Genomic DNA, 26900 nt, shown 5'->3' on the forward strand with positions numbered 1-26900 from the left:
CAAATTCTTAAATGGGAACATGAGGAGCAGCTTGCTGTAATTTCTTTTCTTTTTTTTTTTTTTTGTTTCCTTATTATTTTGTCATGGAAGAAAATACTTTTAAAAAAAAAAAATATTTTGAATGTGGGCTTCCTAGTTTCCTTTCCCTGAACTGCTAATTCAGAATCATGATTTTCATGGCCATTTTAGATTCTCAGGAGCCCAACATAGTCATAAATTTTCACTTACATGTTTATTTCCAACCTAACTTGGCGTTCAGTCTATTTCAGAATGTAAGGGAACAGTTGAGTAATAGCTGTCACTGAAAAATAGGCATTTTGAATTTCATTTATTTACAGAGCCTAAGATGGAATGTACTGCGTCCAGCTCTTTGGTCCCCAGTATAGAAAGGACATTGATCTACTGGAGCAAATCCAGAGCCACTCAGGGGGTGAGAGGGATGAAGCACCTCTCCTGTGAGGAACAGCTGAGAGAACTGGGATTGTTCAGCATGGGGAAGGGAAGGGAAGGCTGTGGCATGACCCCGCTGCAGCCTTCCAGTGTCAGAAGAGGGATGGAGAGAGGCTTTTTGCAAAGGCATGTTGTGATAATACAAAAGAAATGGCTTCAAACTGAAAGGGAGTAGGTTTAGATTAGATCTCAGGAAGAAATCCATTTCTGCAAGGGTGGTGAGGCGCTGGAACAGGCGTCCCAGGGAACCTGGGGTTGCCTGCTTCCTGACAGTGTTCCAGGCCATGTTGGATGAGGCTTTTAGCAGACTGATCTAGCGGAAGGTGTTCCGCTCATGGGCAGGGGGTTGGAATTAGATGGAATTAGATGATCTTCGAGACCTTGTCCAGCCTAGGGTATCTGTGACAATGTGTTAGTCTAAAGCATAATTCTAGTTTGCTGATGTTACTAATGTATTCTTTGCCCAAAACTTTGTGGTGGCAAAGACTTGATGTCTGTAACTTTGCTTAGGATAGGGTTGATCTCTTGGAGGCTCTGACATCCAAGGGCTTCACACCAGCCTTGCCCTTTCGAGCTGCTGCAGTATGAGTGACTAAGCTGCTGACATACTCCTGTAAGAGAAAGCTGAACTAATCTGCAAGGAAGTTTGTATTTGCTCAAATACTGAATTAATCCCCAGTGCTTTGTTACAGGGTTTTAGCATAAACAGGCATTACTTATTAATACAGCTTCATATGCGAATATGCTGATGGATACATTGTAAAAATGAACAAAAAAACCAACCCACAGCCCAGTTGCAAGACTGAGAGAGATTCTGTAGCTGTAGTTTCACAAAACAGCTACAGCTTGAGTTTATGCAAGTTCATTAAGCTCTTTGTCTATAAAAGCATCTGGTTTTTATCTCAAGCAGGAAGAGGTGTAGGTGGCATTTCCGTGTAGTGAAGGTGGGTAACTGGAGGATACTTGGGCAGATGCCAAAAGTTGGCACAGGTTCTACCAGATATAGGCATGTTCACATGCTCACTGTAGATACATATGCCAAGATCTGCATAATACAACATCAGCTAGGAAGTTCTTGGGTGAGAAATTGAGAATGGAATAAGGTTCTACACAAATATTTCTGTGTGACTTTTCTAGTGTTCTGTCCTGAGCACTTGCTTTTTGTAATTTTTCACAATATTGTACTAAGTAGACCACTTGCCTCTCCTGATACAGCTTTTCTTTTGCATTCTTTTGGCAATTTTTTAGCTTACACGACATTATACACTTGTTTCTAGTCTAATTTTGGTTCTTTTTCTTGTTGACCTGGAAGCTGTATTCTCTGGGGATTGGGGGTAGCGAAAGGGACAGGTAGCAATGCAGAGAAGTTTGCTGCAGGAAAATACAAAAGATATGACCATGGATGGAAGCTGAAATGCAAGCACCAGAGAAAACATTATTATTTTGCTGTTATGCAGCTTAAACTGTAAAGGGAGATATTGTTTCTCACTGTTAACAGGGACCTGTGTTTCATTCTTTTTTAACTCTGGGGTAATTTGGAATTTACAGGCGCTTAATAAGGAAGAAGCTTTGTTTGTGTCCTTAGATATTACAGACCTAATCACAGAATATTCTGAGTTGGAAGGGACCCACAAGAATCATCAAAGCCAACTCTGAAGTGGATGGTCCATGCAGAGATCAAAGCCAGAACCCTGGCATTATTAGCAGCATGATCTGACCAGCTGGGCTAATCTCATGTTCCCCGTATATATTGAACTTCATTTTTGTCAGCAAAGGTCTAATAACTGTACAGGAAATCATAAGATAAAGTGATGGGAATGTACATAGTTTGACAGTTTTTCTAGAAGATTCTGGTACTAATTGTAGCAAGTGAACAGTTTTTGTGGGATGAGAGGTGCAATCATGAGATGTTAGAGCTGCTGATATAGCATATTTCCCAGTCCTTTACTTAAAGCAAGAGCAGTCTCTTCATGGTAGAGCTGATTGCTCTTATTCTTAATTACATATTTATTTTTGTGGCTTGTCAGGTAGCTAAGTTTTGCACAAAAGGTGCAATATTTGTCTTTGTCAAACTTTGCAAGTTTTTGGGATTGCTTTAAAAATAAAAAAAGAAAATATATTTTATTCCATTTATTTTGTCCCCCAATTTTTTCATTTCACCACAAAATTATTTTAGCTCTGAACAAGAACTAGTCTCATAACATGATTTGATTTTGGTTGATTTAAAATCAAATTCAGCATCTGTCCATTACTATTGATTTTCTGGTAAGCTTCAGCAAACTTTTAAATCTCGTAGCTGCACATAGCTATGGTGTAGTACGAAAGAATACTACATGAATTATACCTTTTCCATCTCAGAAGTAATATCACCTAAGTTCCATCTTGTTTATGCAGATTTTTTGAGAGCCACTAGCCTGTACAGAAGCAAGTAAGGAAAAAAAAGAAAAAAAAAAAGAAATCTAGTTTGTAAATCCATGTGAATCTTTGAAAAACATTTTAAAAAGGCTAATGGGTGAACATCTTAAGAAATATTACACCTTTTTACTTCTGTGAACTTTAAAAATCATGAATCTTTAAATGTATATTAATTTCCTTCCTGAAAAGCAATTTGCTTTTTTATTTAAGTGTTGCAAAAAAAGCTCAACAATTGTATGTGGTGGATTGAGGGCAGACAGTGGATTCTATATTCACTGAACATTGGGACCTTCCTTAAATAGGAGGAAAAACAAACCTAGTGAAGCATTTATTGTAAGGAGACAGCAAAACTCTCCATAAATGTACTTTGGATGTATATTAGATAATCACACAAAGAAGCAGTGAAAAAAAGTGTTTGTGACTAATTTTCTGAGAAGTTTATTAATACAAGCAAGAAGTACATGTTACTTTCTGTGTCTTGTTTTAGTCTTATGATTACAAGTTAGATTCTTGGAATGAGATCCTGGCATCTTGTGAGAAATACAGAGTTTTGAGTATTGGTATAATGAAGTCAGGACATTTGCCCGCAAAAGGCCTTCAACAGGGGAGCTAAAAACCAGACAAAACTTACAAGTACAGCTCAAACAATGGAAATATTAGGTCAGAACAGGCTGCTTTTAATAATCACAAGACTTTTTCTTGGACTAGATTCTGAAGTTCTTTTAAACAGGAACTGCAATTTGACCTCAGTGGAAAAGCAATATGTTATGCTAGCTCTGTAGTTTTAAGCAACTTTATATAAAAATTTGGTAACACTGAGGATTGGGTTAACTGTAAAATGTCTTTGCATTGCAAATGGTTTGCAACTTCAGTGGGGATTTTGGTCTTTTTTTTTGTTGTTATTTGGTGTTGAATAGGTTTTTTTTCCTTTTTACCTGAACTTGATTTTACTGGTTAATTCTCCATGCTCTGTTAGTTGCAGCACAGAATTTCTGAGTCCAAATGCATGTTGCTAAGGGTGTAATCTTGTATTTTGGCAGAGAAATCCAACTCTGGGTACCTAATATTGCTAAGATAATTAGGTATCTTAGATGAGATAAGAATAGACTGATGTCCTGGTTCATTCAGGAGTGTGACATTGGATTCTACAAAGCTTGAAGCCTCAGGATACTGCTGGCAGGGTAGAAGTGGGCATATCTGCACAGCTGAAATCCAGTTAAAGGCTAAGGGGCTCCTTGAACTATATAATTAGGTATCTCCAATATTTGTGCATGTGAATCAAGTCCTGTTTTATTCAGAAATTAAAGAATGGACACATTTCTGCACAACTAGAGCATCTTTTCTTTTTATCTTTTTTTTTTTTTTTTTTTTTTTTTTAATTAACATTGTCTCTCTTACTGCCATAGAGGATGCACTGTGAAACAAGGGGTTGTTTTTTTGTTTTTAACTACAACAGTTTCTCTGTGTTAGTCATGAGTTCTCATGTTGCTTTTACATCTTATTTGAATTTTACCTTCTGGGACAAAAAAGCAGAAGAAAGGAACAGCACACAGACTCACAAATAGTGGTGGGAATGAATCTAGACAGATAAACTGTGTTGTTGTGTCAGAGCCATTTCATGCTGGATTTATGTTCTACAAACGGATAAGTGACAAAAAAAATTTTGATGTGTACTACACATTTGCCCAGAAGGCATGAGATAAACTCTGTAGTCATTAACTTGAAGGGTAGTTCATAAACAGACTTTCCTGTTACTCTTGAGAAAATTTTTTGCTCTGCTATGCATAATTTTTCTGTTTCTTAGCCTGCCAAGGAATTTCTTTGGTTTATGTTGCATCAATCCATTCTATCACTGTTGTAATTTAAGAAAAGATGATAGGATGCAGTAGGATATATTTATATATATATAGGCAGACCCTTATATTTACACAAATCCATCCAGAGGGATGTTTAAATTTCAGGCTTACTGCCCAGAACTTGACTTTTTTTTCTTTGTTCCTGTTTCCTTCTGAGAAATTCTCTCTGCCTTATTTTGCTTATGTAATGGAAGGTGATAATAAGAGTTCTTTCACTTGTAAGCTGTCATTCTTGGAATGAATTTTGGTACAGATGGGATTTGTCTACCTTTATTCTGAAATTTTCCTGAGTTCTTATATGCCATGCCCTGGAGGGGATGTGTGGGATCTGGCAGCTACTAGAGTTCTACTGTAGAACTGTAGATTTAAACTTGTAGAATAATTTTTTTAATCTTTAATATTTCAGGGATTTAATGTCTCCAGTTTAAGGGTATATATTTTCTCTTTTTTTCTTTTTTTTTTTTTTGAGAAAAAAGAGAAATTTAAATGCAACATGATACTTGACTTAGAATATTGAATAAATTAGTTGTTTGAAACACTTTTAGAGAAAAATTATTGTAAAGTTTTTTCAAAGATGCTTGAAAGCTCTCTGAATGATGCTTATTTGCATGTTTGCTGGTTTTAGGAGAAGGAGACCACTAAACTGAATTGAGGCATATGAATTTTTATGAATTTTATATTACGCAACTCAGCTTACAGTATGAGCAGTGAAAGCTGGAGTGCTTTTTCATTTTATGGTGGTTTTGCTTTTATTATTTACCTTTTACTTCTGGACACATAAGTGGGGGACTGATCTGACTGAATAAAGAATCACTGCCTTCAGTAGTGGCTTTCATGTTTTTTGCAGTTATTATGTGGCTCATATGCCTAAAAATAGTTTGAAATTAGTAGTATCAGCACCAAATTATTGAAAGCAGGAAGTAGAAATGAAAGTTTCTGTGGCACAATGGCCACATCTGGTTTTTCATTTCAGATGTATTGGGTTGCCTCCTCCAGAACAACACAGGTCTCCCTGAAGGACCCAAAGCAATGGCACAGGTTTTTATTCATGCACCAGAGTTAGTTAGCAGCATTTCAGCTACTGATTACTTTAGGTACACCCTGGGAGGCTGTGAAGGACAGAAATCAGTTTTTAAATGTGTCCCAGTGCTACTGCCTGTGGTATCTGTTGTAGTTATGTGTAGCTCATAACTACAGTTGTTCAACTGGCTACTGAGTTAAATACATTTTGCAGGGAAGGCTCCAAGTAAACGCACCGTTGGTTTCATGCCATACCTAAAAATCAGTAGAAAAGGGATTCTTGAAGACTAGAAAAGATCTAGCAATGTAGAATCTAAAACCAGAATTCTGAGATGTAGAGGAAAACTTTAAATAAAGTGCATGAGTTCTTAAATACTTGTGAGTGAAAACCAAGCAACATTTTCTCTTTCAGCAAATGCTATTTCAGGATTTTTTTGGAGGATTTCAGATCTTATGGAAAATGCTCATAAAGGGAGATAACACAAAAGAGATTTTGTTTCTCATAGTCTCTTTTATGTTAAAAAAAATGTCAGAAAACTGTGTATCAAACATATGATTCTACACATATAATATCACCTGTGCAGAGAATGCAATTTAAACCTGGAGTGTTTGAAAGGTCAGAGTTAAAAGATGCTCTGCAGAATTTTTGGGTTCAGAAGCTGTCATGTAGAAGCTAAAGCTGAACAATTTTGTCTCCCCCTGCACCGGAAGGCAAAGCATAATGCTGAAGAATTACACTTCACTCACTATGATATTACCAAGTAAACCCTGGAGGGAAAGAAAGGAAATTTCATTCTAGACTGTTTCAAGTTATATTTCTCTTGTATTCAGGTGATGAGCTAGCAAACTAGCCATCCTTATCATTATTGTTGTCGTCATTTTTATTATGATTATTTTATTACGTTGACAAGAAAAAAGAAATAATGGTAAAAAAAACTGGATGCTTCAGTTCTGGGGAAGACAAGCAGATAGCGGAGAATGGTTTAGTTTTTCTGTGCCTTCTCTGGTGTGTGCTTTTCTCACTGTTCTCACTCTGGCTATTGTGCAGGTGGTTGACCAGATTGACACACTGACATGTGATCTGCAGCTGGAGGATGAGATGACAGACAGCTCCAAAACAGACACCCTGAACAGCAGCTCCAGCAGCACGACGGCCTCCAGCCTGGAGAAGGTGAAGGTGCGGGGCAGCGCGCCGCTCATCAAGCCGCCCGCGCACCCCTCCGCCATCCTCACCGTGCTGCGCAAGCCCAACCCGCCGCCTCCGCCGCCTCGCCTGACGCCCGTCAGGTGCGATGAGCCCCCCAGGCTGCCTCCCTTGGCCAACCCGCTCAAGACCAATGGCACCCTGCTGCGGAACGGGGGCCTGCCCGCGGCGCCGGGCCGCGTCCCCAACGGAGATGTGTGCTGTGTGCCCAGCAGCGGCCTGGAGAAGGTGGTGATGCCGCCGCACAGGGCGGAGAAGGAGCGGTGTGCCCAGGCCGGAGCCAGGGAGCGAGTGCGGTTCAGCGAGAAGGTGCAGTACCACGGGTACTGCCCCGACTGTGACGTTCGCTACAACATCAAAAACAGAGAGGTGCACTTGCACAGCGAGCCCGCCCGGGCTGCGGGAAAGCTGCCACACCAGTGCCCTCCTCTGCCGCCTCCTCCACCTCCACTGCCTCCATTTCTTCTGGAAAATGGAGGGTTGGGGATAAGTCCCAGTAATAGCTTTCCTCCTCCAAGACCTGCAACTGTGCCTCCACAAACTGCGCCAAAACCCCAGAAGACCATCTTGAGGAAATCAACCACTACAACAGTGTGAAGTATGCCCCTTGTAATAACTCTTTGTTTTTTCCTATATATAAACATAAATAGGTAATGAGCACTTTCTACTTGAGCAATAAAAAGACCCAGTGTATTACACCCTGTGTCCAGTGAAGTGGCATAAAAATCACATGGTAAGTACAAAGAAGAATACTTGTTGGTCTTACCCTTTTGGCAAAGGGTGCTGGAAAAATACTCATTCTTTAGCACTGATGTTGTAAACATCTGTAGCAGTTTCTTATTTGTAGCATGGTTTAAAAGACAATGAAAAGAAAGTTCAGTGTGAAAAACTGCATAGTGATATGTGATAGGTTTCAGTCTGATATAAGGGAATAACTATTTCTCTCCTGGGTTTTGGGACTTTTCAAATGTCTTTTGATGAAGCCAAGTGGAGTACCAGGTAACAGCCTTACTGAATTCTAGCAAATGCTTTTTTTCTCTTCATGCATGCTTGAGCAAATTCACTGTATGTGGAGTGGTTGCAGTGGGGGGTAATCACTGGACTCTCAGCAACTTGGTCTTTGGTGGAGAAGTATAATTGAAAAAAATAATTGAAATATGTGTTGGCACGGCTCTGGAAAACCGAGTTGCATTTTGTTTCTCACTGTCTCAGTGCATCGCTCCTGGTGTAAAGTATTGAGTCTGAGATGAGCAGGGATTGTCCCATTAAGTTCCCCTTTTTTCTCCATCTGCAAAATGGTAGTGATATTTTATCTCACTGTGCAGTGGCAGTAGGCTGGAAAAACAAAGCCCAGTTCTGTGTTTTTCACAAAGCTTTTGTCTGGTGCAAATCTTCTTTTTGAAGGCAAAGAAAATGTTGCTTAAGGCCTCCAGGGACATCCACTTAATTCATGTAAAGAGCTTTGAAGTTGAAAAGCTCTGTGCAATTATGGAGCATTAACATGCAAAACAAGATATTTTACATGTTATCACATTTTGATGGTGAACCCAATTAATATTCTTACTAGTTGAAAAAAAGTCCTCAGTGTTTTTAATTATTTTGTGACAGAATATCCTTTTATTCTCACAAAGAGAATTGCAGGGATTTAGTGTTTAAAAAAAATCCAGTCAATGAATAAATCTGATAAAAAATCTGTTATTTACAAAACATGTACCAAAATAGTCTCAACGGCCAACAGCAAATGCTATATTAAAAAAAAAAAAAAATGCTTATTTTAGCTGAAGTATAAAAATTACTTTATGGCAAAACAGAAAAAAAATCCGACAAAACAAATTTTGAATTTTAATTTCTATTTACATCTAGTAAATTAAACAGATATTGTGTTCTCCTGTATAGGTATTCTAGTATTTAAACCAAAATAATAAGGATAATTGTAACAAAAGTCCCATCAGATGACTACTGTTTGTAAATCTTTGCATTAAGCAAACATTTTATTTTGTGCAAATACACATCCAGGGTCTAAAGCCTCATTAAGTGTTCCCTGCATAAAAGGCAAAGAAAGGAAATCATCCTAAATTCTTAATCATGCTTTCCCCTCATGCCTGCCATGTGTTTTTCATGATGCACTTTACATTTGGTATTGTTTGACTGTACTTAATCCCAGGGGAGCTGCTGCTGAGTGCAGCGAGTCCAGGCTGCAGCAGGAGACAGGAACTCATCCTGCATCTGTGCAGGATCTTTGCTGCCCAGATCAGGATTATGGCAGGTGGGTTCTGCTCACGTGCTGGAACTCCACAGCACCTCCCTTGCTCATACATTGAAAACTGCATTTGAAATCACTGGAACAATGTGCAGACATACCCACATTGCATAGCTGTAGGATTTTCTTTTAAAAAGAAAATTCCTGCTGTCCTTAAAATATCACTGCTCTACAGATCATACACCCGTTATGAGCTAGTTTAGTATTTTTTTTCATTCTTATGCAAGCTACTGTTTACAAGAAATACAATAATGAAAATAAAATATTGCACATAAAATATTAAAGAAAATAATGCTGAGTAATTTTAGAGCGTGGTGGTGCATATGTCTTACCTCACTTGACTTGGTTTTTTTGGTATGAGCTCTGACAGCAGAGTGCTGCATTTCTCCTCTGGGCTTGTCCTAGTCTTGTGAACATGTTAGCACCTCCAGACTGGATGCTTCACTCAGTGGATGTGGACTGACGTACATGTAAATTTCAGTTTTGTTACAGCTATCAGCTCTGGAAAGCTTAAACAGCATCCAAGTTTCAGCAGTTAATGTTCAGTTTAGGTACCCAACATCTTATATCTCATACTTTGTCTTCTCCTTCAGAAGTGCTTTCTTGTCTCTTCCCCTACACCTCCTGAGTATCTTCATATGATATGTGCCATGAAAAGATGTGAGTTTTCAAATGCAGTGCTATCTCTGACCAGCAATGCAGCTTCCAAATGTAATGGAAAAACATTGTTTTTCAGCAAAGTTTTGCAACCCAGTCTTTCTACAACATGTTCCAAGGTCTCTGTTAAATCATAATACAAACATTGAATCAGTTATATTTTAATGAGAATGTCTCTGGCCTGTGCCCCATTGTAAGGTATTTTTGTCAGAGTAATAATTTCACATTAATAACATGTCAGAATAAAATTAAGGTTAAAACAGGTAAACTTGCAAAATGTGCAAAACAATTAAATTTTGCAGCACTGTTTGGAAACTGGTAATAGAAATGGCGTAGCAACAAATGCAGTAGTGTGTTCAGCCAGCAGTATTTTTTACTTTTATATGAGGAATGTAAAGTATGTGAAGCATTTTTGAACACCTGCAAAACAGTGTGCTTCACACTTTAGTGAGGAATACGCAATAAACTAACTGGACAGGATGTGTCTGCATTTGTAATGTAAATGTAATATTCTCTGAGATTATATTTAGTGTTTTGCAAATATGTTTATACCTGAACAAAATGAATGTCTAGTAGCAGTACTCAGAGCTTTAATTCAGTGTTTGCCGCTCCATCAGTCTGCTGTATGGCTTTAGTTTCCTAAGTTATTTTAAAATCTCAACTGTCCAGATCTAGGCTTCCCAAATGCAAATAGGAAAGGTTGATTCTATCAGTTTAATGAAGGGAACAAGTTTAGGAAAGTTAGTATTAAAAAAATGAAAATTACCTTATTTGTAATAATGGCATTCATTAAAAAGGTTAACCCATGGATGCATTGCAAGAAAGGAAAACTTGGAGAGTAAAATCCAGTAACAGTTCTTTTGAAGGATGCAAGGTAGGAATCTTCAAAAAGATAATGTATCTTTCTGCCGCCTGGTAAAAGTAGTTGTTCTTCCTTCTCTCTTGTTGTCTGAGTTGTTACACCTCTCATTGCATCATCAATTTTCTTAAAAACAAGAAAAAATTCCAAATTGTCATTGATGGTTTTTTATTATTAAATCAATATCTTATTTAAAATGTGGTGTGATATAAGTCAAGTACACTACAGCTGTCGTTATTAGCTTTCTTCAGATACTTTGTTTATTGGTTTTGAAGCAGAAAGAAGTATGACTCCTTTAATTACCAGAGAGATTTTATGTGAATGTTTGCTCAGATCTCTTTCTTTCCGTGTTCTAATTATGGCTTTCCTTTCAGTAATGTCACAAACAGTAATCTTACATGTTCATGTAAAATCATACCGTGGCTGCTGTGTCACTTGTCTGATGCAGTCTTAAAGTAGGCATGAGTACTGGGCACATATTTTTGCACAGGCAGCATTTCTCACACCCCTGTATAAATGCTGTGAGCCGTGCTTTTTCAGGGGCAGTATGTGTGTTTAGAAGCAAAATATCCACTGCTCAAACTAGTAATCATATTGAAGGCATAATGCTCACAGGTGCAGAAAGGTCTTGCAAGTGAGGTGTGCACAAAGGCATGTGGTAGAAATGTACGTGGTTAACCTTGCTAAGAACAATTGCTAGAATACTCAATCTGAAAAAAATATTTGGTATCTGTTACATAAACACATATTTTGTAGGGATATTTGTGATCTATCTCATGTAATATCTACATGCTGCAGCCTAAAGTTTCTGTGGCACAGACCACAACTGAAGCAACAGCAGCACCAGCATCGTCAGCAGCCCTGGTGTTACTGGGTCAGTATCCTGTGGAGCAATGCTTGCAAGCTGCAGTACAGCCTCATCTTTGGTAACAGTTACATGTTGATGGGATTTAGTCGGCAAAAAGTAGCAGGGATTTTATCTCAATCACCTGTTTTATGGTGGCTAATAGTCCAACAGAGAAAGTTTCTCCACCAGTCATAATTTTGGAAAGGGATTGTAGAAATCCATCTTGGGATAGCTCTGGGGAGCACAAGCAAGCTGACTTTCATTTCTGATCCTGGATGCTTGACACGTCTCTTAACTCATGCTGGTCAGAGAGCTCTCCTGTTGGCTGAGCCTGGAGCTGCTGGGATGGATGGACCTGACCGTGCATCCTGGTGCAGGCGAGAGGCCCGTGCTGGAGTCAGCCAGCGCTGAGCAGTCTGCTCCTGTCCTCCGAGCCCTCGCTTATTTAGTGAATGGCAATGCTCTTGTTGCTGCACGTGGGAGAGTTGTGTTAAGAAATTGCACCTGCTCCGTGTTCATCAGCTGAGCTGTATTGTTTCGGTGGTGAAGCACAGCTGGTATTTAAGTTCTCGGTCTTTTGTAATGCTAAATCTTTAGAAATTTTGAAGGAGGGGTTTTCTTACTTTTGAGGTAATCGTTCTCCTGTCAGGTTGTACAAATAAGATGAAGATCATCATGCAGTTACGATGAAGGTGGAGTAAAAGTTTTCATACTTTGAGGGATTTGGTTTGTTATTGAAGGGCTGTGTATCTTTTGTTGCATGAAAATGGTTTTTATAGGTGGCTGAGAAAAAAGTAGAACATAAATTGCGCCTGATAGCCAGCCAAGAGCAGTACTTTGAGGAATGAATAAAACCAGAATCATTCTGCTCCTTGCTTGGGAAAGATAAATACTGCAGGAAGGTCCAGGAATTGCTGCATCTTCTCCTCATGGCAAGAGGTTTTTTCTTTATTTCCTGAAATATTGGATGTGTATACTACAATTCTTTAAGGAACTTAGTCCAGTCTATCTCATTGTGCTTGTAAATTATATTCATGAAAAAAATATTTTTGAAAGAGCTGTCTGATATCTATCACAGCTGTCTCTAGATTTGGATTGCCTGATACTTTGAATAACTTTTCATGCAATCTTGCCAGCAATAATGGGGAAAATTGCATAAGAAGGGAAAATAATAGGCAAATTTTGAAAAAAACACTTTCAACCAATGTGTTTTAAGTATATTCCTCAGTGTGCTTACATAATGATAGCAACATCAATATGAGAGCTTGTTTTTCTTTATGTAGCATTCTTAACATTACTTGAAAATCTTGAATTATGAGTTTAATATAATAATTACATTAAGTGGTAAGGAAAGAGCCAGTCAGTGACAGAAATTCTCACAGAAGTGCTTATTTCCTTTCCAGTTCAGTACTGATTTTCCTGAGTAAAAGTTGTGTGTGTTGGTCTCCTTCTTGGACAAATTAGCATGTGAAAACCAGAACATTATGATAGTGTCTTTTTGTATAAATCTCTAACGCCTGCAGGATATTTTAGTTTTTTTTCTTTGCAAATACAGTGATGATTTGGATGATGTGATGATACAGTCATGTACTGGAATTAAAAGATTGTCTAGGTCCCTATATCCCTTCAAATGGAGTTTAAATCTCTCTCAACACATCTTGGTAATTCCTGAGCTAAGATCCTTTTTCCCTATTTGTTGACAGTAGTCCTGGTGTTGTATAAACTGACCTGTGATCAAAACCCCCAAAAGTCTGCTGGTCACACCAGTCTCTAAGCCAGGTATTTTTCTTCATGATTTTCCTGTTTCTTTCCCTGATTTCCTGCAAAGGGGAGGACAGAGGGAACAGAACTGGTACTCCAGATCCCTTGACCAGTTGTCTCAATGCCCTGAGGACCTGATTGACTCTCTGAAGCCCTTGATGAGATTTCATTGCTGCCTACCTGAAAAGCCAGTAGAGGCTGATAATCAGTGGGCCACACCAGGCTGGGTTTTTTCTTGATGATGGCTCTTACATGGGCCTCAGGGAGGCAACACACTCCCTGTGGTGTGGGTCTAGTCAGCGTATTGGGCCCTCCATTCCTTTCAAAAGGGAGTCACCAGTGACTACTGCACTTCTTGTTATTTAATTCAGGAACTCATGATGTGGGGTTGGGCTTCCCTGCCTTAGGCAACCTGTCCATCCCAGAGGAACTTCAGTCCCCAGTTTCCCTGGTCCCTAGATTCCAGGGCCTCATATCGTATTGTATAAGGACAACTGTGAAGGTGAGGCAAGTTGGATGGGAATTCAGTGCAAATCATCAGTCAGGAGAAGAGTGAAGTCAGCACCTTGAATTTTAGGAAAGTAACGTTTCAGCTCTTTGAGAACTTAACCAAGAAACCTAAGAAACTGGGACAGGGGAGCAGAACAGGACTGTAAGGTCTGTCCATGGAGCACATCCCCACATTTAGAATAACTGGAAAGCAGAGAAGAGTCAGCATAGATTAATCAAAAACTGCTGGTTAAGCAAAAAGGAAATATGGAAATGCAGAGATAATGGAAGTGGAGGCAGATATCCTGGGAAGATTTTAGGGAGAGGTTGCCTAGTTCTGTAGGTGTGAGATGAGGAAGACCAAGGCAGGGAGCTGAACTTGGCAGGGGATACAAAGAATAATAAGGGCAATAGGTTAATCAGACAGAAAAGGAAGGTCAAAGAAAGTATACAGCCCCTGATTAACACAAACTGGCAAACTGGCAACAGCAGGCAAGGAGAAAGCTGAGGCACTGAATTTTTTCACTTCAGTCAATGGCCTCCTCTCTTCCCATTCTCAGATGGATGGAAGCTAAGTCTATCCCACTGGAAACAAGGATCAGCTCTATGAGCATCGGAAGAACCTGAATGTATCTAAGTCTATGGAATTCAATGGGATGCATCCCAGAGTACTGCGGGAATTGGCTGCTGCAGTTGCCAGCCCATTCTCCATGATACTCAAAAAGTTGTGGCACTCAGGGGAGGTCCCAGGTGACAGGAAAAAGGGAAGCATTGAACCAACCCATCTTAAAAAAGAGTAGAAAGGAGAAGCCTGGGTTCTACCAGCATTCAGTCTCACCTCAGTGCCTGGGAAGGTCATGGAACAGATCCTCCTAGAATGCACATGGAAGACAGGAGGGTGATTTGAGGCTGATCAACTTGTGATCTTTTACAGTGCAGAGACTGCATCAGTGGGCAGGGGAAGGGCTGCAGACATTATCTGTCTGACTCCTGTAGGGCATTTGAGTTGTCTCCAACATCCTTCTTTTGAATTGGAGAGATATGGATAGACTATTCAGTGGAGTAGGAATTATTTGGATGGTCACATCCAAGTAAGAGGGAACTGGTCAACAACTTGATGTACAGATGGGGATCAAAGGACACCATGCCATCCAGAGGGACATGCACAAGTTTGGGAAGTGAGCCCATGGGAAAAACCCATGAAATTCAATAAAGCCAAGTGCAAAATGCTGCACCTGAGTCATGTCAGCCCCCAGTATCCACGTAGGCTGCAGGATGAACAGATCAAGAGCTGCCCTGCTGAGGACTCAGGGGGTACTGAGGGATCAGGGTTTGGACATGAGCTGGTGATGTGTGTGCAGAGCCCAGAAAGCCAGCTGTACCCTGGTCACAGCAAAAGTGTGACCTGTGGGTTAAGGAAAGAGATTCTCCTCCTCTGCGCTGGTGGGACCCCAGCTGGAGTACTGCACCTGCCTCTGAGTCCTCAGAATGGAAAAGACATGGACCTATGGGAGCAGAAAAGGGCCTCAAAACTGACCAGAGGGAGCAGGGTCCCTGCAAGGAAAGACTGATGGACTTTGCATTATTTAGCCTGGAGAAGAGGTAGAGCAATCAGGGCTGATGTTGAACCCAGGAAGAAGGGAAAAGTGCAAGGTGATTTAAGATTTTGTTTTTATTTGTTATTTTCCTACTCTTATTTGATTGGTAATAAATTAATTTCTCCAAATCCAGTCTGTATTGCCTGTTATGGTAATTGGTGAGGGGGTCTCTTCCTTTACCTGATCGTACTCTTGAGACTTTTGTTATATTTTTTCTACCCTGTCCAGCTGAGGATAGGGAGTAAAAGAACATCTTTCATGGGCTTTCATCCAGCCAGGGTCAGCCCCCTCCCAAGCAGTGACTAAGAGTGCCAAGATCTAGTGAGCTGTTACTGGAAAATATCTTTTCCTTATAACTGATCTTCAGAAAAAGTGCAAATTAGAAATTCCGAAAAGGAAATTTCATATTAAAAGTTTAAAATTTCTGGGTATTATTGGCTTTAACTTAAATGATTAAATGTTTAGAGGGAGCTTATTCATTAATTCAGTGGAAATAATGTTTCTGAAAGCAGAGGACCTATTAATATTGCAAAAAACCAGGTATTGTTGTCTGAGTTAATAAAATCCAACTAGAAATAAGATCAAAATCCTTCACAGTGAGAAGAATTTATTTGGGAAAGTAGTCAGTAGTCCACAGTATGAAGTCTTTGAATTAATTCTGCATTTCTCTAAAAAGGGGACACACTAAGTCTTAGGAAAATACTACAGTCGTAAGCAGGAAGGCAAAGTAATTTACTCTAATGCTCACTGTTAGCTATTAAAAGAACTGATACACCTTTCATTAAAAGACAGATGAAAAATATACTTTTCTGATGTAGCCAGCAGGTGCAGTTTTGTACTTGACAGAGAGAAGAGATGAAAAGAATCAGTTAAGCATGCCAGAAGCAATGAAAAAATTAAAATGTCAAACTTTATTTTTTATAGACAGGCACAACTCAGTACAAATTGTTCAGAGTGTTAATGAATTGCTTCTACTTACATGGTGACTTGAAAGGAATGTGTTGGATGGCTTTTATGAATATAAATATGAATATATGGAAGTGCTTCTCTGGAGTCCAGAATAACGATTTCAGAACAAACCATCTTTCTATATCTGTGTGGAAATTCTACAGCAGAACAGCATACTCTAGATCAACTGTAAAGACAAATCCTTTGACAGCCAAAGTGCTTCTCAGCTGTGCAGTTATCGATCCCAGGATCGGTCAATAGATGCAACCATAAACCAACTCTTAAAATTCCAGTGCTGATGTAACTTTATTTAACCCTGATCTGTTTCTGGGAAAAACTTCCCAACTCACGTTTGCTGATCATTCCTACATCCTATATATATTATATTTAAATATAAATAAATATGAATAAATAATATATGTATTTATTTATATGTATATATACATATATATATATATATATTCCTATAAGTCCACCACAAACATTTTTTGCAGTGTAGCAGTGAACCAGTTGAGTGGCCCAGGCTGTGTGAAGCAATGTTCAACCCCAAAATTGGTGAGTCAGTCAGACTCACCTCCTCAGAAAGAGGAGAGTGGAAAAAGAATCAGCCTTGTCACAGAGATGTGGGCTTTTCCTTGACCTGTCTTGTTTCTACAAAGTGTGAAAAGAATGCAGGAGAAATGTTTTCATGTATACACATCTAGAAATATTTCAAATATGTTGTTGGGCTTCACCAAAATAACTAAATACAAGGTATAATCAAAATACGATTTTGAGTTGTTTTATGATGTAATGAATCCTTCTAGTAAAATAGACCTTTTTATAAGAATAAAGGAAATCAAGCATCCTATTTCTGAGACATTTATAATATATTTTTGCAACAAGTAGTCCTCATTTTATGTTAGTACAATACATTGTTCTAATTAACAAAATCTTTTGTTACAATTTGTTGAGCAAATTGTTATTTATTTGCATGATAAGGTTATCATGTCTTTGTGGCCAGAAGACATGAGAAAATAATTTTAAAAAAATGAGCAGTGTCTACATCTGAAAGCCATCGGCCAACACTGACTTTGTCTTGTTAGAAGTTTTAAAATACATCTATTTTGGTTTATTGTCATTAAGGTTTGACCTTGTCACAGTGGTAGGCAGACCAATTATGCCAGTGGTCAGTGCAAAAGTGCAGAAAACAGAGAACTTTGTTCCAAGTAGTTTATATCTTTGGTATAATCTGAGATTGATTCTGATCACACGCAGACTTAAGAGTAAGTAACAAGTGGGAAAAAGTATTTAAAGCCTGAATTGTATTATTTAGGTAAAAGAAGAATTAAACAAGGAAAGTCTTGCAGAAGAGTAGTAACTACATAAAAGCCTTGGTCTCAACATTAAATTTTCTAGTACTAATGCATTTTTTACATACATTGCTTATTTTAATCCACTTCTTTTTTTGGTACTCAGCTCCAGCTGTAAGAAGACATGGTGTTCAGTCATTCTTCTAAGGCTAGGGAGATAAGAAATAAAGTTGTAAAGTTGTAAATAAATTAAGTAATTGATTTCTAGAAAGAGGATGGCCAGTATAGCATTCTTCACTGTTGATCTTGTCTGAATTCACAGACTGATGCAGGAAAACCATTAGAAAAGTATTGTATGTACCAGTTCGTTTTTAACAATTTTCTTTTGCTGTCACTCATTAACCATGCGTACAGGACATTAATTATTTGTCTCTCAGACATGCAATGAATCTTTTAAATTGTGTTTAAATGAATATTTCATAAGCTTTCAGCACCTGTGCTTGGTGGTGTGTTTTCAAGGAAAATTTGATCTATGAGTGGAAGCTTTAAATGTCGGAAACACAAAGCAGGGAGCTTAATCACAGTGCCATAAGATTCTAGGAAAAAAGGTATGTATTATTAATTATTAAGAGCAGAAAGCTATGGTATTAGCTTTCTGTTTAATAGGAAATTGTTGGGTAAGACAAACTCTGCTTCATCTATATTCATTGGAAAAACTATGAACTGTACATCCGTTCTTCATGAGGAAGAAAACAAGTTTTTTGCCTCTGTCTTCACTGGCAGCCCCTCTTCCCACAAGTCTTGACTGGATGGACATAAGGATGGGGATTGGGAGAACAAAGTCCCTCCCACTCTAAGTGAAGACCCGGTTATTGACCACTTGAACAAACTAAATGTATTTAAATCTCTGGGACCCAATTAGATGCATTCCAGAGTCTCAAGGCAATTGTCTGATGGCATTGCCAAGACACTCTTGATATTAAGAAATTCATAGCAAACAGGTGAAGTCCCAGGTGACAGGAGAAATGGTTGCTGTACCCATCACTAATGAGGATATAAAGGAGGACCCTGGGAAGCACCAACCTGTCAGTGTCCCCTCCATGCCTGGGAAGATCCCAGGACATGGATCTTCCAGAAGCTTCCAGAAGCTCTGCTAAGGCACAGGGAGCCAGGGCAGCTGCGCCAAGGGTGAGTCCTGCCCGACCAGCCTGGTGGTCTTTGCATCAGTGCCTGAGGGAAAGGCTGCAGGTGTCGTTTTCCTGGGCTTAGTAAGGCCTTGACATGGCCCCCATAACATCCTCCTCTCTGAACTGGACAGGTGTGGGTTCTGCAGGTCAGCTGTTAGACGGACAAGGATGTGTTGGATGGTCGCATCCAGAGGGTGGTGGCTAATGGCTCAGAGTCCCAGAGGATGTCAGTGGCAAGTGGTGCCCTCAGGGGGCTGTACTGGGACCACTATTACTTAATATCAATGACACAGACAAAAGGATCGAGTGCACCCTCACCAAATTTGCAGGTGACACCAAGCTGAGGGGTGCAGTGCATCACACTCCTGAATGATGGGATGCCATCCAGAGGGATGGACAAGCTTGAGTAATGGACCTATGGGAATGTCATGAGATTTAACAAGGCCAAGTGCAAGGTGCTGCACCTGGACTGGGACAATCTCTGTTATCACTCCAGGCTGGGGGATGGAGGGACAAGAGCAGCCGTGCCCAGAAGGGCTTGGGGGTGCTGGTGGGTGAGGGGCTGGACATGACCCAGCCATGGGCACTCACAGCCCACAAAGCCAAACGTGTCCTGCAACCAAAGCAGGGTGGGCAGAAGGGTGAGGAGGGGATTCTGCCCCTCTGCTCTGCTCTGACCCCACCTGGAACACTGCATCCAGCTCTGGGGTGCCCAGCACAGAAATTGACCTAATGGAGTAAGTCCAGAACAGGGTGGATTAATCACCAAGGTGATTAATAGGATGGATCACCTCTCCTAAGAGGAAAGACTGAGAGAATTGGGATTGTTTAGCTTGGAGAAAAGCAGGCTTTGAGATGATGTAATGCCAACCTTACTGTACCTGAAGGGAGGCTATAAGAAACCTGGAGAAAGATTTATTCCATGACAAAAGGGAGTGGCTTCAGAGTGAAGGATAGTAGCTTTAAATTAGATATTAGGAAGAAATTCTTTACTGTGAGGTTGGTGAGGCACTGGAACAGGTTTCCAGAGAAGTTGTGGATGCCCCATTTTCAGAAGTGTTCAAGACCAAGTTGCACGGGGCTCTGAGCAACCTGGTCTAGTAGGAGGTGTCCCTGCCATGGCAGGGGACTTAGAAGTAGATAATCTGTGAGGTCCCTTACAACACAAACCATTCTGGAATTGTATGGTTTGTTTTTTCATTAATTTACCTTGTGAGTCTTTTCTGTGTGGTAGAAGATAGTCACATCATTGTGTGGATACAAAAACACATGGTCAACTCTGACCTATGACCTGTCCTACATTTTCCTTTTATAGAAACTGGTGCATGGAAATAGAAGCCCAATTAAGGACCAATTTGCTTTTGCCAGGGATTTGTACTATTTGGTACAGACTTGGAATAGGGAACTAGCAGATTTCCTAGGGTCCCAAATTTAGATGGGCTGGATAACTACATATGTCCAGTTTACATGGCGGAGGGGTGGGGCTGTGGGGATGACGTCTATGAAAAGATGCCAAAAGTTTTCCCCACATCAGACAAAGCCATTTTCTCAAAGGTGGATCTGCTGCTGACCAAAGCTGAGCTGTCCACAATGTTGGTGCATGTCTGTGATAATGTATTATTCTTATTTTCCATTAGTCCACTCTGGCCTTTGACTGGCAGTAGTCAAATTTTTCAAGTCTGAAAAATTTTTCAATTTCAAGTCTCAAAATTTTTTCAATTTTGAGCCTGTGATGGTAACTGATGAAGTATCTCCCTGTCCTTACCTCTTTATGCCGTTAGCATTTTGTGGTATTTTGTCTCCCCATCCACTTGAGGACAAGGGCAGTGAATTGGCTTGGTGGGCACCTGGTGAGCTAGGCACACAGGTGAGGTCAACCTGCCAAGTGATTCATGTTCGAGAGCCTGGCACTGCCTTGGTGGAGCTGATCTGGTGCCCAGGCCTGGCCCAGGTGAAAGTCACAGCACCTGGAGTGCAATGCATGTTCAGCATTTCTTCCCCCTGAGACTTGCTTAGGTTCTTGTATGATGGCAAAAAAGGGCACTCTAATTAACATGAGACTGATGCCCTCTTTATGGCTTGGTACAACAAGGAAATTGGAAGGGGCTGGCCTGCCTTGTGTACCTGGCTTTTCTTCTCATGGCCCAAGCTCTCTAATGTATCCACAGCTTGAAGCTTGAAGGCAGTCGCACATGCTGTGGTCTTTTTTCATAATGCATTACATGAACAAAATCAAAGGAAAATTTTCTTCACATTTCAATTTCACGTTTATTTTATTCTGTGTTAAAAGAACAATTCCAATTTCTTTTATGTTGAAAGGACTAAATAGGATCCCAGCACAGAAACTAATTTTTCAGAAAACTTCTGTTTGATTATGAAATTATATACTGTATAATCTTTTACCTGTGACAGAACCAGATCTGCCTCTTCCTTTTCTAAATAAGGGATCTGAGGTCAGTTTTATGCATCTTCAGAGGAACCTTCCAAATTGCTATGAATATAGGCAGGCAGAACACATGATTTTTGGTTGCAATCTAATGTGATTGCTGTAGGATAGAGCAAATACTACAGTGCAAATTTCATTTATAAACAATGTTATAATGTTAAACCTAATCTTCCTCACATCCTTTTTTTTTTTTTTTTTTTTTTTTTTTTTGACGACTGGTAATAAGTTACAGCAGGAACCCAGAAGAATTAATTTCTGGGCAAATTGAATCCACCTAAAGGCAGGCAGCAGTGAAGTGTAAAGAGAGGATGAAGAGTGCAGGGCAAGGATGATTAGAAGAATTTTCCCTGACTTATTTCTAGGGGACGTTAAAGGGAGAGAAATCTAGTGCACATAGTGGGTGAACAGAATATGTGCCACAGGACATGGGATTTAATGGCTCACTTTACTCCCTAGTTCCTTGGTATGGGTCCAGTTTATTGTGGTAACTTGTTTATCACTTACCATCTGTTTCTTATGATGCACAACAGTGAAAAGTTTGTTTGGCCTCTTTCCTTTGGAGAAGGGTTTTGGTCATTTCTCATTACTTGTTAATGATTTTCCAAACCCAAGAGCTTAAAGTGACATGAGGCATCAGAACCCAGAAATTTTACATACTCACTTTTCATCCTTTCTCCTTACTGTCAGAGAACTTTTTGGCTGTCCAAACTATACAGGTGCCACATTCATTTTGCATTAGAAGCTTTTTCAACACAGTCAGTAGCAAGTATTTTGGTTTAGTGTTAAAATTTTATAACTGTTTTATTTCTGTCAGTTATTATGGCATGCCCATATTTGTATGGAAGCAAATATTTAAGTGTTGCTAACAAGAACAGCGAAAAAACTAGAAAAAATGTTCCTCTGGTCAAGCTTTCAAAATATGAAACTTCTTTCTGGGCACATAATTTTAGAATGATGCTTTAATAATTTATTTTAAAAAGCCAAAGCCCAACTTGAATGGAGCAGCTTACTACTGTTTCAAACATGAAAAATTTAAAAACATTTATAAGCATTTTTCTGTATGCATATCTGTACATAACAGTGTTGTAGCAAACAACTGCAAGCTTATGCTGTTATTTCTTGCCCTTTTTAAGACATAAAATTCTATTGGGTAGTTATGATTTGAGTCTCTTTAATACCTGTCAAAGGTTATTAAGCGTCAGATGTTGGAACCTGGGCATTGTTGAGGGTTACATTTGTTAAGGGGCTGCTGATTGCAGCAAGTACTGTGGAGAGCAATAGGAAGCTATTACCTCCCCCCCCCCCCCCTCCAAAGGCCCAAACCTTAATTTACAGCTCAGAAACAGCATTACATGGCCAAATGCCATCGTCAAAGCCAGCCATGCCATTGCAGGGCTGAAAAGGGGAGAACTTTGGAGAAGATGGATAAAAATGATTAAGAGGCAGTGAAGGAATGACCACACTGAAATGGAAAGCAGAGGGTAAAGTAGAGGTGAGGAAAAAAGAATGAAAGAAGAATGCAAGAATAACAAGCTAACCAAGAAAATATTCTAATTTCCTCATCACTGGCTGGCATTCCATCTCAGATTAGGTTTCAAGGTAATCTCTAAGTGATCTCTTCACAAAATTTCTTTCCTGAAAGGCATGTGACATGAAATGATAAAACATTTAACATTCGTTGGTTTTCTAATGAATATGCAAGGAATGGGGAAAGGTAATTTGCTTTAGTTCTGTATCTTAGTGTGTGTGCTATTTACTTTTTTTTTTTTTTTTAATTCTCATGATGCCTGGAAGTCCTTTGACTAAACAGGAAGTTTTCTTTTGAACTTTTATGACTAACATAACCACAAGAAAGCTAAGAGCATTGCTGGGATTTCAAATAGAAGAAATGCAGCATGAAGTAGATAACATTTTATAAAAGCCATAGAAGTGGTCCTGGGAGTAAATGAAATTACAGAAGTACAGATGCATCTTATATAGAACATGACAGTTAAAAGGGAGTTGCATTGAAATATCATTTTAACTAGCTTAGACAGAAGTTAACCCTCTGAATAGACAAGACTAAAACCATCCCTAGAGCCAGTGCCTAGGTTATTGCATCAGGGGTGAATTGAGCCCAATGTACTGATGATAGAATATGGAGCTTGAAAAGGGCACAAACAAAGATGAATTGGAAACAGATGTCAGAAAGAATTTTTAGAATCATACATTTATGTAGTAGCTACTGGGCAAGGCAGTTGATGAAAAACACAAAGGGACAAGAAGAAGGAAAAGAGAGATTGGCATATCTTAATGCTTCAACTAAAACAATCTGTGCAGGTGATGTCTAATGTGCCGAACATTTATTCTGCTACTCACTACCACGTTAAAATGTAAAATGGCAATATTGGAACACATTGAATCTGTCTCTTAATAATTTGCAGTGTATCAGTCATATTATCAAACCATAGAATGGTTTGGGCTAGAAGGAACCTTGAAAGATCATCTATTCCAAGCCCCTGCCATGAGCAGGGGTGGATTCAGCTACGTCTGGTTGCTCAAATAGTTGTTCCATTTTTTCACTACCCTCATCATAAAAAAGCTTCCTTATATATAGCCTGAATCTATGGTCTTTTTGTTTAAAACCATTACTCCTCACAAATGCAGGCCATATTAAAAAGTCTGTCCCCACTTGTTTTTGTAAGCCCCCTTTTAAAGTATTGAAATGCTGCAATGAAGTCTCCCTTTACTCTTCCGTCCAGGCTGAACAATCCCTAATCTCTCAGGCTTTCTTCATAGGAGAGATTCTCCAGCCCTCCAACAACTTCTGTGTCCCTCCTCTGGACTCACTCTGACAGGTAGGTCCATGTCTTTCCTGTGCTGGCACCCCTGAGTTGGATGCTGGGTTCCAGGTGGGCTCTCACCAGAGCAGAGGGGCGGACCCCCTCCCTCACCTGCCTTGGGTGCAGCCCAAGATAATTGGCTTTCTGGGCAGCATCTGTCTCACCTCTCATCTACCAGCACCCAAAATATCTCTTGGCAGGGCTGTTCTCCCTCTGTTCACTCCCCAGGCTGTGTTGATGCCAAGGGTTGCCCCAGCTCAGGTGCAGAACCCCCCTGCACTTGGCCTTGTTTGAAGCTCCTGAGGCTGATGAGGGCCTGCTTCACAGCACTTGCTTGCCTCATTCAGCATGTGCCAGGTGATTAAAGTTATGGAAGTAATTTTATAGGTACTTTTCATAACTCCAGATTGAAAAAGACTGTTTTCACAGAACTTCAGAGAAGCTAGCTGTTTACACAGTGTACTGAGGCAGAACAAGCCTCTGCTGCTAGGAGACTTACTAGAGGATTACTTCTAGGAAGCTCTTACCAATGGCTGCAGTAAATAATGTATTTAATACTGATACTTACTAACAGAGATCATCAGGTGGCCATTGGATGTATTCCAGGCCTTGTACATGGAACTGCCTGCAGTAAGAAGACATGAAGTGATTTTTCCCAGATAGTAATTCTGATTAGACTTTAAAAAGTACTTGCTTTTTCCAAGTCTTTTGCCATTTAAATCACACTATAACAATTTAGCACAAAGGTAAGCACTCAAAAAAGTCATATATCTAGTGTAGAGATAAAAACTTCAGCTTGAGGTTTGATTCAAGGATTCTTTCTGGTGGCACTCACCAGTTGCATAAAAACATAATATGGATTCTGAGGTTCATACATAGTCACAGATCTGTGCATTAGTTAGCAGTAGAAATCCCAGGTAAAATGAAACCTGGACAATTCCATGATAGTTTGAAAACTCTTTAGTAGAAGGAGCACATTATATGAGCTTAACTGGAAATACTAGTCTGCTTTGATGTTTAGACTTGCACTAAGTTTGAAAGCCACTTCCAGGACTGGTCTAAGTGCCAAACGACATATACCAGATAACCAAAGGTGTAATTTAGCTGAACTGATATTTCTGATTTTCATTAGACCAGGAAAAGTGCAGTTTTGGTCATTGAAACATTCAGAGAAACAGGATGTATGACTTGAATCTTACAAAGCTCTGAAAGTACTGGAAATAAAATCCTCCTGCTTTTTCCCCTTTTAGATTAAATAATGCCAAAAATGCCAGATGAGTGTGCATCAACTCTGTGATATTCTTTTTGTGATGATACTGAAGTCCCAGTTGCATTGGGAAGGTGGTCCTCACTTGGTCTTTCTCACCTGTAAGAGTTTTGAAGGCCTCAAAGATTTTGATCATTTTCAATTGTTATTCTATCCCTTTATGCTTTAATTGCTCAAAATTGCATACCATTAATTTTATCTTTTCAATCAATCAATACTTCTAAAAATTCCAAGCATTTTCTGTACTACAAATAGGACAGTATATATCAAATTTCATTTGGGCAGTATATATCAAATTTCATTCAGTATAGGCACATTCTGTTGCCATTGTTTGCTTCAAAGATAACAAAATCATCATACTGGTTTTGCAGATATAAAAATTTTTACCCTAGAAATTCATTCTTGGGATACCATTCACTGATTTATTTTTACCCCAAAATTACCTCTTGAAGAATAGGAAGTATTAGTGTTTCCTTTTTTACTTTGGATTTATGATTTCATAGTGCAAATACTCATAGGTAGTGACAGCTTCTGTATTTTAGATTTAGTTGAAACCTAATGGCAAATCAGCTGCAAATATTACAAACACAATGTTGTTATTTGGTTTGGTGTTTTGCTTGTTGGGTTTTGGTGGGGTTGGGGGTGGTGTTATTGTTTTTGTTGCATTTCATTTAATTGGCGTAAGGAAAGTTTTGTTTTGCTGGAATTTGTTATGTAGCAATCTGTAAAAGTATTGGACTGATCTGGAGGCTGATAAATGAATCCACAGTTTCACACATTTTTACCAAATATTTCATGCTTCAGTTGAATGTCCAACAAAATGGAATTGCAATTGATCCACCACAAATCACATAACCATGTGATTTGATTTTCTAGCATTTTCAACTTGAAATCCATGCGCTCATCTGTGACACGATAATATTTCACGTTCACGGTGATCTGCTGGCAATGTTGCTGAAGGTTTAAAGCCACAAATAGCTCTGCTGCTCTGTTCTATGATCTCACACTGCACTTCAAAAAGAGCAGTTAGTGCTCTGTTTCATTGTGAAAACCCTGTAGCATCTGCAGTAGTTTTCTGCTTGTTGCTTTTCTCTGTTAAATAGTCTGTGACTGTGGAGCCTGGTTGGTTATAGACCCATAGCCAAATTCAGCACCTGCAGAATGGACAGATTTCACCAGTGAAAGTACAACCATTTATACAAATAGGGTGGTTTTTAATTACAGCTTTGAAATTATTACTCAACATTCCCGCAATGTAAGTCATCCTTAGATGTCTTACGCTTCAATGAAAAAGCTTCCCTGAGCTCTGGAACATTATTTACTGCAAATTTCCTCAGGTTTGGATGCCACCTCTCAATTAGTCACGTGGAATAGTTTAAAAGGGCATTGCTTTTAAGTACATTTTAATGCCTGTTTTTTCTGAAATTTTAAAGGTTTGACATAAACCCACCATCTCTAGAAAAACAATGTGTCCTATTAAATATTAAAATTTATGTGAAATGTTGTTAAGTAGAATTTTACA

At 39.3% G+C, this 26900-nt stretch overlaps 1 protein-coding gene across 7 annotated transcripts in view; it reads left to right on the top strand.

The window, feature by feature from the left end:
* PRR16 (proline rich 16) overlaps positions 1 to 26900 on the top strand; it is a 158323-nt gene that overhangs the window by 87495 nt on the left and 43928 nt on the right. For 5 of the 7 annotated variants that reach the window (XR_010443144.1, XR_010443139.1, XR_010443143.1 and 2 more), the window contains exon 2: positions 6790 to 7678. Coding sequence is in view for 1 of the 7 variants with exons in the window: in XM_064736574.1 (XP_064592644.1) it covers positions 6790 to 7542 (753 nt within the window). In the remaining 6 variants the exon portion in view is untranslated. Of the gene's footprint in view, positions 1 to 6789; positions 7679 to 24030; positions 24127 to 26900 lie in introns of all 7 variants that reach the window. The other 2 variants (XR_010443140.1, XM_064736574.1) reach the window with 2 other exon arrangements.

This window comes from Zonotrichia leucophrys, chromosome Z (genome assembly GCF_028769735.1).
Source record: "Zonotrichia leucophrys gambelii isolate GWCS_2022_RI chromosome Z, RI_Zleu_2.0, whole genome shotgun sequence".
Lineage (NCBI taxonomy): Eukaryota > Metazoa > Chordata > Aves > Passeriformes > Passerellidae > Zonotrichia > Zonotrichia leucophrys.